Genomic DNA, 11,033 nt, shown 5'->3' on the forward strand with positions numbered 1-11,033 from the left:
TGCAAGGTGCTTCAGCTGCCTTCTCCCCATTTTATCCTCACAACAAGCTTGCGAGGTAGGTTAGGTCAGTGAGTGGCTGAGTAGAGATTAGAAACCGCCGCCCCATCTCCTTGGTCTTAATCCAGCACTCTTAACCACTGCACCACACTGGCCAGTGGACGTCTACTTGGAAGTAAGCACCATCGAGTTCAGTGGAGACTTCCTCCCATGTAAAATGTGCATAGGCTTACTAACTCGGGTCTTCTTTCCTATAGCGGTGGGCTTTTTTTTAAACAATAGTTTTAAACGAATATATTTATTTGGCATTATTATAATAATCAAATCTCACACACACACCCTAATATGGAGCTGCTTTTTTGCGGGAGGGGGGAGATCACAGAACTGTAGAGTTGGAAGGGATTCCTAGGTGTCATCCAGTCCAACCCCTTTGCAACGCAGGAATCTCAACATGCTGCCATCCAATTCGAAACCATACCGGACTCTGCTTAGCTTTTGCAAACGTGCTAGCAGTTTTTTTTTTATTATTATTGCTGGTGGAGGGCAGGCTGCTATCTCGTCACAATTCCGCTAGAACTGAGGGTTTCTCCATTTGCTTTGCTCATTTGGGCAGCTCCCGCTTTATCCAGTAGAAAAGGATGAATGGAAGTGGCTGGGTTCCAGTACGAACTCGGAAAGTCGTTATGCGAGGGTAGCTTGGGCTCCTCTACACCCCCCCCCCCACGCCATATCTCTTGCCTCTAAAACAAGAGTGACTGACGGCACATCCTTTCCCCTCATTCGCCCCGCCCCCCTCGCGCGCCCATTGGTGCTGGGGTTGAAATTTTCGCGCGCGCGAGGGAGGCGGTTAGGCGGGGAGGAGAAAAGCGCGGGCTTTTCTTCTTCATTCTCCTCAGGATTAACCGCCTCTCCTTATCTCTGTTTCTCCCGCCTTTTTGTGTCTCTCTCTTTCGCGCGCCCAACATGCCTTGTTCTGAAGCGGACCTCGCCTCTTCCCCCAGCAAGAGGCCAAAGGTCTCCGCCTGCGAGGCGCCCGGCGAGAAACTCCGCTTCTCCAAGCTGTCGGAAAACGCGTCCGCTCCTTCCAAGGGCTCCTCCCGGGCTGCGGGCTATGACTTGTACAGGTGAGGGAGAGGGCTTTGGCCCGCCGCCGCTAAACAATGGATAAATATATATATTTATATATCTCTCTTTTTTTTCCCCTTCTCCTCCTGCGATGAGGCTACATTTTAATATTTTAATGTTCCATTATTTTAAGGTTGTATTTTATTTGTTTTTAAGTTGTAATCATCTTGTTTTTATTATTGCTTGTAAGCCCCTTGGCTGGGGAGGGCGGGGTATAAATAAAAATTATTATTATTATTACTATTATTATTTATTATATGTAGAGAGAGAGTTCGAATCCTGCTTGCTTCTCAGAATGGTTTAACAATATTTTTAAAAAATAGTGCTTTAATCCTGCTTGCTCCTCAGAGCGGTTCAGCAATATAAAATATATAAAAACAAAATAAAAAAATTCCTTCCAGTAGCACCTTAAAGACCAACTAAGTTAGTTCTTGGTATGAGCTTTCGTGTGCATGCACACTTCTTCAGATACACACGAAAGCTCATACCAAGAACTAACTAAGTTGGTCTTTAACTTAGTTGGTCTTTAAGGTGCTACTGGAAGGAATTTTTTTTATTTTGTTTTGACTATGGCAGACCAACACGGCTACCTACCTGTAACTGGAACTATAAAATATATAGTGCTAGAATCCTGCCTGCTTCTCAGAGTGATTTAACAGTATTTTTTTTTAAAAAAAATAGTGTTTGAATCTTGCTTGCTTCTCAGTGTTTTAACAATCCTGGAAAGAGCCTTTTTCACTTTTAAGATCAAGGTGAAAACAAAATAAAAAAATTCCTTCCAGTAGGAATTTTTTTAATTTTTTTATTTTTTTATTTTGTTTTGACCATGGCAGACCAACACGGCTACCTATCTGTAACTGGAACTATGGAAGATCAAGGTGGAGAGAGAGAGTTGCCACAACCCATTTATCAAGGCCAGGAGTCGGTGCATTCAGCCCCACACCTGCTATTTGTGTCTTTAAGAGGACTGGGTGAATTAGTGGTGGATCAGGCTAAGGCAGCCCTGTATAGGGAAGCTTTTAAATGTTTGTTTTGGTCATATGCTGGAAGCTGCCCAGAGTGGCTGGGTCAGCTTAGTCAGATGGGCAGCGTGGAAATAATAAAATTATTATTTTATTAAAAATTTATTTGGTTTTTCAAATTAAAATTTTACAAAGATATCAGACATAAATCATAAAAACAAGATTCCAAGGAATCTCCTGGGCTTCCACCCTTCCCTTTATGGGTCCTATTAATCATTTCCTCCTGCATTTTTAAGGTGATCCACATCTTTTACATCTCCATTGTGTCCAGAATTCACCCTTAAACTACAGTACAAAAGATATTCCAATCCCCTGAACAATTTCACAAGTAGGGGTTTTCCAAATGAAACAAATCCCATCCCTGAATTCCTGGAATTTTGGCTAAATTGCTTCTTTCTCCTGCAGTCATTAGCTATGGGTCTGTCACAAAAAGATACTTATTATTTAAATGTATTGTTTTGCATTTCCTCACAGTGGTGCTTAAGGTGGCTAATAGCTGGGGGGTCTCCGCACCCCACCCCGTAATTCAAGCACTCCTCAAAACCTGCCTGAGAGACACATCACCTAAGTAGCGTTAAGCACCCCTTTAGATTGCTAACCTGGTGTTACTATCTTTATACTGCAATTATCTAGGAAGCTTTTAGTCTTCAATTTATTTTAATTTTTATTTGCACTCAGGACCTATCCTTATCTCCACCTTCCACCATGTAACCCAGTCGGAAATGTTTACAGCCCGTACAATTGTGACCAGATGGAAAATAGCTTGATGTATACAGTAAAAGGGAATTTTGACACATGTGATTCATCACATTCTGGGGCCAAATGGCAGAGGAAGGCCATTCCCTTCAGGCATTGTGAGCTCCCAGAACACCTGGCTGGTTATGCCTAGAAATTGAATGCTGGTCTGATGGTCATGCTTAACAAGGCAATTGGTATTTCTTCTGGTAATAACATAAATTTGCTTGCTTTTCTAGTGCATATGACATTGAAATCCCTGCTTCAGGGAAGGCTGTAGTGAAAACAGACATTCAGATAGCCCTTCCTTCTGGATGTTATGGTCGAGTAGGTAAGTTGCAAAACAGAAAGCTTCTAATCTTGCAAATTGCTTCTTAAGACTATTATCCTGAGAACTATGCAATAAGAATGTAAATTCTCTATAAGTATTTCCTGGAAATGATCTGCAAAACCTGCAGGAGTACATTAGTTCTATAGTCCCTTGTATTGAATAAGAACCATATTTTTCCATCTATAAGATGCCCCATGTATAAGACGCCCCGTATTTTGGGGGACTCAGATTTAAGAAAATGGGGAAAGAGGTATGCGTGTATAAGACGCCCCCTAATTTCTGACATTATTTTTTAGGAAAAAAACAGTCTTATGCACGGAAAAATAAGGTACTTATGGATTTGCAGCCTAGGGCAACTTTTTAGTAGCCTCTCTTAAAGCTTTATTTAGCAGCCATATTAATACATTCATTTATGTAAAACTAAATTTGGAACACCTTAATTTTTATGTATCTGAAGCCTGGTTTCTTTGTTGCTTTGCATTTGGAAATCTGATAATTATACAAATACCACCCATAAAGTCCAGTCCTAAAATTTGTTGGGTCTGCAAATACAATTTTCTCTTTTGAAATCAGTTAAAGACTCTTGTCCAGTTACATAAGTGGTGAATTGTGATAGCACTATGATCACTATTTCGTGCTGGTCCAACAATGCTTACCTCTTGCCAGGGTCCAGACCTCTACTTAAAATTAAATCCAGGGTTGCCTCACTTATTGGTTCCATGTTATTAGCAGATCAGGGTTTTGGGATGTGATTCTTTAAACCTTTCATTGGGCATTTAGCTTCAATAAATGAAAGCAAACTTAGTGTGTGTTTCCCTTTGTAGTTGTCCTGAGCTTAGTACCAGCACAGAAGTGAACTCATTTGAGTTGCAACTTGCTTCAACATATCATTTGTATTCCAGTCCTTCAAGAATTTTTGTATATGCTTAACGTCAAATCAAAATGCTTATGATTGCAGTACCTTTTTGCTTATATAAAATGAGTAATAAACCTACACTGATGGGCTAAAATGTTTTTCCCCCACCTTAACTGAAAAGGATTGCAACATACTGAAGAATGTACTGTAGCGGTTTTGTCAAGCAATGTAGGTTTCTACTGAAGTTGGGAATAACCACACCAGATACCATAACGCTGAACAAGAAGTGTGGATAGAGTGTTCCTTCTTACTCCTGGCTACCTTAACCAAGTTAGCCATGTCCATATGTGTCACTTAATAATGCTCACTAGTGTGAGTGCAGCCATGCAAACAATTATTCTAAATGCAAGACAGCTCTCTTATTAAAGCCATTTTAGTCTTTGTGTTTTATTTTATTGCTGAAAGAAACTATATAATGCCATTAATTGAAACATTTTAGAAATATTTGTGAAATGTGAAACTATTAGTATTGAACAACTTGCCATGGAGGTACATTTTACAAAAAAATAGTTTTGATTTTTTGTTTTTAAAAACTATTTCCCTTTCTTTTTGTTTAGCTCCTCGCTCTGGTTTAGCCGCAAACCACTTCATAGATGTTGGCGGTAAGTCACTTGTTTCTTACACTTTTTAACACTTGGTGGCTTTATCATATACCAGTATATGATAGTAGAAACATACATTGTTGAAATTGACAGCTGGGTTCACAAGCAGTTGAGACATCTGATATGGCTAACTTGTAGATGGAATAAATCAGATCTCTATCCTAGGTGTTTGCATCCTCAGTCAAATGAGGTTTAGCTTCATGCTGCTTTGCAGGAATAGAAGTTGGCTTCATAAAACCTTTAACTGGCTTGTTCTAATATTATTTCCACCGCTGCTGCAACTGCCACTCAACACAAGCCTTCAACAAACTACTTTAGCTGTTTCAGTAGAGCATGAAATTAACATGGGTTTGACATTTATGCTGCTATGTGTACCATAACCCTAGATTCATAGCTTTAGTTGCAGAATACTGCAAAATCTCATTACTGTGTTGATTTTTAGGTAGTCCCTGAAGCATATACTCTCATGAGGCTATGAGGTGCCCAAAGACCCTGAGGCATGTTTTACTTCATAACATTTTCAATTTAAAGGAAGCACATGTTATATGCAACATTTGTGTCTTGGGTATAACGAAATGGAGAGAATTTAGTGCTGTATTACCAGGGGACCACGTGGAGTTGAGGTGGGAAACACACTTTATGCTACATACCCACATCTAACTTGGCCCCATTTTGACCGTTCCATTTGCATATCTTTGTCATTGCAATAACTTCACTGGTGGGAGATCCTTTGAAATTATGTTTTCCTCAGCAAAACTTTTAAAACTGCCAGTAATAATATGCAAACTCTGATAAAGAGTTTGCTTAGGAAATAGAGTACCAGATGCTGTGTCTAGAGAGGAGAAATATAGATCTGGATAAGTAAAGGTGTTTATTTAAGACATCAATTTAGTTTCTAGAAAATATCCTACTTAGTACTTACTTGAATAGTTCATTAGTGTTTCTTCAGCCACACATTGAATATTTGGAATAGCTGGTTCTTGTTATATGTAGTCTTTGCAGTTGAATAAATTAACATAATTCCAGAGAACTCTTCTAACTTATTTTAAATGCATACAAATTAAGAATAAATTTTGAATGCTAGTTTAAACATTACAATTGAGTTTGGCTATCTCCTGCTTTTTGTTTTGCTCCTGTATTAAAATCTTGGGAAATTCCTTACACGTATGAATAGTTGAAGGTTATTGTAATTCTGAAAAAGCCATTATGGAAGTTTCCATAATCTGCATGTGTGTGCTTTTGGAATGAAGGATTTCAACAAAATGTATATTGTTAATCTGGCAGGGAGAGTACAGATTTTCATTTTATTGCTTAATATTCTTGACACCCACAATGAACTACCACGGGCTGCACGTTTTTGGGTTACGGACTGCGCCAAACTCGGAAGTACTGGAACGGGTTACTTCCAGGTTTTGGCGCATGCACAGAAGCGCCAAATCACGTCGTGTGCGCAGACGGGGCAGGTTGTGAACGTGCCTCCTGCATGGATCATGTTCGCAACCCAAGGTTCCACTGTATCTGTATTCCGTTACACGGTTTTATTTGGTTTGCTGTTAAATTCCTTGAGCAGCCCAGTATTATCTACTTTAGCTGCTTTGACACAAGTAGAGGGAAATAGGAAAGAGTTGTCTACTTGTTCTGAACTTCCCTTGCTGTAGCTTTTGCTAATTTGTATTAATATAGTCATACCTTTGTTAACCGGACCTTCAGAACGGATCCTGTCTGCAACTGGAGGTACCACTGTACAGTACTGAGAAAACAAGGCTGTTTATGTAAGAACTGCCAGCAGTGGCTCCCTTCATGCCCCTCTTTAAAGTAAAATTGTAACAATTCTACACTATAAATGGCCTTTATGACCATTTGAAACTAACTGCAAGCTTGAGACTGGAGTTTTGATATTGAACCAGTACTGTTGTATTAAACCTGGTTAAAGAAAGAATACTTTATTAAACTGGAAACAAGTTATCCGGCCTGAACTCTTCCCCTCACATTCTATTGTTGTTTGTAATTTGGCATTAAGCAATAATTGCCTGTTTTGGGTGTAACATAAAACAGTGGTTTAAAGCAGGTGGGAAACCTGCGCCCTCCAGATGTTGGAAGACTGCAACTCATGATCTTTGGTGGAAGTTGGGGTCCAGCAACATCTGGAGAGCCTGATTTAAAGAGACTAGGCCTGAAGCATCAAAGCTAGCCAACAAGGATGAAGGTAAGCGTGCAGACTCAGTGCCCTTTCTTGTCTTGAGCCATAAATGTTACATCTGAACTAGCCCACTTACTTCAGTGTGATACAGGTTGCATCTAAGTCAGTTTCTTATTTCAATATTCAGGTGTTTCTAGCAATCAAATAAAAGGTAGAATTCCTTAATAAATGTATAATGAAAAACATCTACTTTCTTACATTAACTGATGTTATATTTTACAGCTGGGGTTATTGATGAGGATTACAGAGGAAATGTTGGTGTTGTACTGTTTAACTTTGGAAAGGAACCTTTTAAAGGTAAGAATTAAACTTTGAAGTGTAGATATCCACCTGAACTTTGTAGTTTTTTAAAAAAGCTTTCTCTTTTATTGTGTCCTTTTTAGAAACATATAAACATTCCAGTCCTCAATATGAAAGATCTAATGTAGTTTAAAACTTTGAGCTGGTTGCGGCCTTATTTTAGCCTTGGTGATTCATTTACAAAAGGAGTTTCAATATGCTAGGGTTGTGTAGTTAGCCTGGTCTGTATTTTAGAGGATGACCATTCTTCCTGGAGTTTAAGAAGCATCTCCAAGGGAAAGTAAATAGCAGAACTTCTCTACAGTATTGCTTTGTGTTTTCAGGTTCAATAGTCCTCTTGCTACAGCTAGTGATGTGAGGTGAGAATATCCTCTGCTAGAATATTCTAGAGAATATTTTCTGCTAGAAAATTCTCCAGAGAATATTCTCCACAAACTGTAAATTCTAATGTAAGAACCAGTTTTGCAACCCACATTTAAAAGATATAGTAAATAATAAGTCAAGCTGTGATATTGCCAGTGTAAGTAATGAATAGTAATTTTTTTGATCCAGTTACATTACTGGGCATTGTGTCATTCACCATTGGAAGTTCTGAGATGTGAACTACAGAAAACATTTTTATTTTCGTTTTAAAAATGCTATTTATTTAATTTGATGAACAATTTAATTCGTATGTATTTCAAGTATATGTAATAGCCCTTTTTCTATTTTGGTGTGACCTTATTCTTAGCAATTCTGTACCCTTGGCCCATACAGTGTTTTGTTTTGTTTTGTTTTTCCAGAAAGTAGCTTTAATGCTTTATACAGTACCTAGGCCTATACAGTTATGCGTAACTGCATGTGAGGTGGTCTTGATTTAAACAGTTGAGGTCTCTTTATTTTTATTTTTTGAAGAATGTGAATTCACTGTATTGCCCCATTGAATAAAAGTATACAGTTTTTGATTGCCATCTGAACAAGTTTATCCATGACTAAACATGTATATTAACTAATGAAAATTCTCTAATATTCTCATTCATTGAGAATATTCTCCAAAAGATTATTCTCAAGAATTTAACATCACTAGCTACAGCAGCAAATGACTGCTCCAGATGTTATTAAAAATATTAGAGTTTGTGGTGAAACAAAACTCCAATAATACATCTAGTTAAATACTTAATCAGAATAATACATAGTGATGTATTAAATTGAAGTTGGATCACCAAACTTTGAAGATGAATGAAGACTGTACTGAGGTACCTGAGTGGTACCTCGGGTTAGATACGCTTCAGGTTACATACGCTTCAGGTTACAGACTCCGCTAACCCAGAAATAGTACCTTAGGTTAAGAACTTTGCTTCAGGATGAGAACAGAAATCATGCTCTGACGGCAGCAGGAGGCCCATTAGCTAAAGTGGTGCTTCAGGTTAAGAACAGTTTCAGGTTAAGAATGTACCTCCGGAATGAATTAAGTACTTAACCCAAGGTACCACTGTAATGGATTCAAGACATAGTCTGATGGAACAGGATGCAGGCAGCATTGCTAAGCAAATTTAGGTCTAGTCAGTGATTGGGAGGACTGAATGAGGGTAGATTGGTTTTAAATCAGACTGATTTTAAATCACGTTTTCTTCTAAAATTAATAGTTGGTTCACGCAGACATGCTAACTGGCTGCATAACTGTTAGAACATTGGTTTACAACAGTAGTGGCGGCTAATTCAAAACTTTTGATTACGTAGCTCACATGTCCTGAGTTAATATATATGCTTAGTAAGGAGCCATAGAATTGCAGGATAATTTATACTGTAGTGTTCTTAAAGTGTTGATACTATGAATTCTTAAACCCTTTTTACTTTGGCTTTGAAGTTAAAAAGGGGGATAGGATTGCCCAGCTGATCTGTGAGCGCATCTACTATCCTGAGCTTGAAGAAGTCCAGGTAAGGAACTTCAAATACTTTGTATCCACAGCTGATTTATTCTTTTTAAAAGGAAGGAGAGGAATTAAACCCTGCTTGCTACTGAATTATACTTTAGCACAAGAGTTTGTCATTCACTATCCACTGCATTTTATTAATTAATATTGTATCTAAACATGAAATATATTGTGGTGGTCACATGATTTCCAAAATTATAGAACAAGAGACAATGGCTTTGATAAATTAATCACATGCTTATCTTTTAGGTTTTGGATGAAACAGAACGTGGCTCAGGAGGTTTTGGATCAACTGGCCAGAAATAAGGATAGCTGTTACTTGTAGTAAATGATTTTATTTCCCTTTTTTTTTGTATAGAGCATTTTTGTATAAATAAAACTTCTTTTGGTAGACTTGCTTTCTGTTCATAAAGAGTTGCTGAAGTTACAACCATTATTCAAGGAAAATAACTTGAATATGTGTTACAACATACTATTCTCTGCCTACTTATGTTCAGTAGGGGTCAATATCATGCTAGTAGAGGGCAGAATAATTTTTCAAGTGAAAACTATTAAGAACTACAAAAGGCACTTGAAGCTCTTCACAGAATTACTTACAAAATATCAGTGGAGTCATAACAAAAAAAGTTTATAAAATCACACTTAAAATAAAGACTGAAACAAAAGCAGCAAGAAGCAAAGAAAAAAATAAAATGATCACCTAGCAAATGCCTAGAATATGAACAACTCTAATCTAAAAGCCAACAGTGATGCCAATACGTCTAGGGGGGCTATTATATAGTGTGACACCACAACATAAATGGTCCTATTCCTGGGTGCAACAGACGTGATCCGCATCTCAAACTAATATGCAAAACAGAAATTGCTCATCAGATTTTATGCTTCCCACCCAGTTCTTGACTCAGAATGAAATAATGAGAGGAAAATGTTTAGGAATGCATACTATTTATGTCTGGGTCCTTAACTGACCACCTGACTCGCTTTATGAGAAATGACTATTAAGTGTTTATAATCTGCCTTCACCAATACGTTGTTAATTCAATCTCAATAGAAATGAACATTAAGAAAAGAGGCAATATTCAACAATCACAGAATCCATAAAACAATTCCAACAAGCAGATTAACATCTTCATAATGAAATGAACAAAACAAACAGCAGTGAGGAGAACAATTAGAATTTCCAATTAAACCAAATGCCTGTTAAAGAAAACAGGATATCCAGATGACTTTAGCAACAGTTCCCAATCCCTATCTCCTCCTGGGTATCCCACTCATGGCCCCTTTCTGTGCCAACAGACTTTCCAGCTGACATTTCCAATGAAAGAAAACTGCCATTCTCCTTATCAGTTGAAGGCCCAAATGCAGACAGTTCCAACAAAGAAAAGTGGGAGGCATCTAAGGGAACCAGTGTGGCTGCATAAGGAGTTTACAGATAAGCTGAGATGTAAGAAGGGCATGTACAAGAAATGGAAGAAAGGGGAAATCACAAAGGAGCAGTATATACAAGTAACCAGCAGTTGCAGGGTGAAGGTCAGGCTGGCTAAAGCTCAGAATGAGTTCAGGCTTGCAAGAGAGGTTAAAAATAAAGGTTTCTTCAGAAGCAAGAGGAAGAACAAGCAAGTGTTAGGTCTTTGCATGGAGACGATGGAAAAATGCTATTGGGCGACAGAGAAAGTGGAACTACTCAACACCTATTTTGCCTCTGTCATCACCCAAAAGGAAAGTGATGCCCAACCTGGTGATAACCAAATAAATGAAGTAAGGCGGGAGCTGCAGCCCAAGACAGGAAAAGAGGTAGTAAGGGAACATCTAGTTTAAGTGAATTCAAATCTCCAGGACCTGTAAAGGAGCTTGTGAATGTAATCTCAGAGCCTTTTTCTATGATCTTTGAG

The 11,033-nt window shown here is 38.2% G+C and overlaps 1 protein-coding gene across 1 annotated transcript; it reads left to right on the forward strand.

Moving 5' to 3' along the window:
- The first annotated feature begins 110 nt into the window (after nt 1-110).
- Nucleotides 111-9,534, forward strand: DUT (deoxyuridine triphosphatase). Its single transcript, XM_081839374.1, has 6 exons — nt 111-1,121; nt 3,119-3,210; nt 4,684-4,728; nt 7,151-7,225; nt 9,075-9,145; nt 9,391-9,534. Exons 1-6 carry the CDS (start codon nt 961-963, stop codon nt 9,445-9,447), a joined length of 501 nt encoding a protein of 166 aa, XP_081695500.1. The 5' UTR covers nt 111-960; the 3' UTR covers nt 9,448-9,534.
- Nucleotides 9,535-11,033: the final 1,499 nt, after the last annotated feature.

Source organism: Podarcis erhardii, assembly GCF_964252035.2.
Source record: "Podarcis erhardii genome assembly, chromosome: 14".
Lineage (NCBI taxonomy): Eukaryota > Metazoa > Chordata > Lepidosauria > Squamata > Lacertidae > Podarcis > Podarcis erhardii.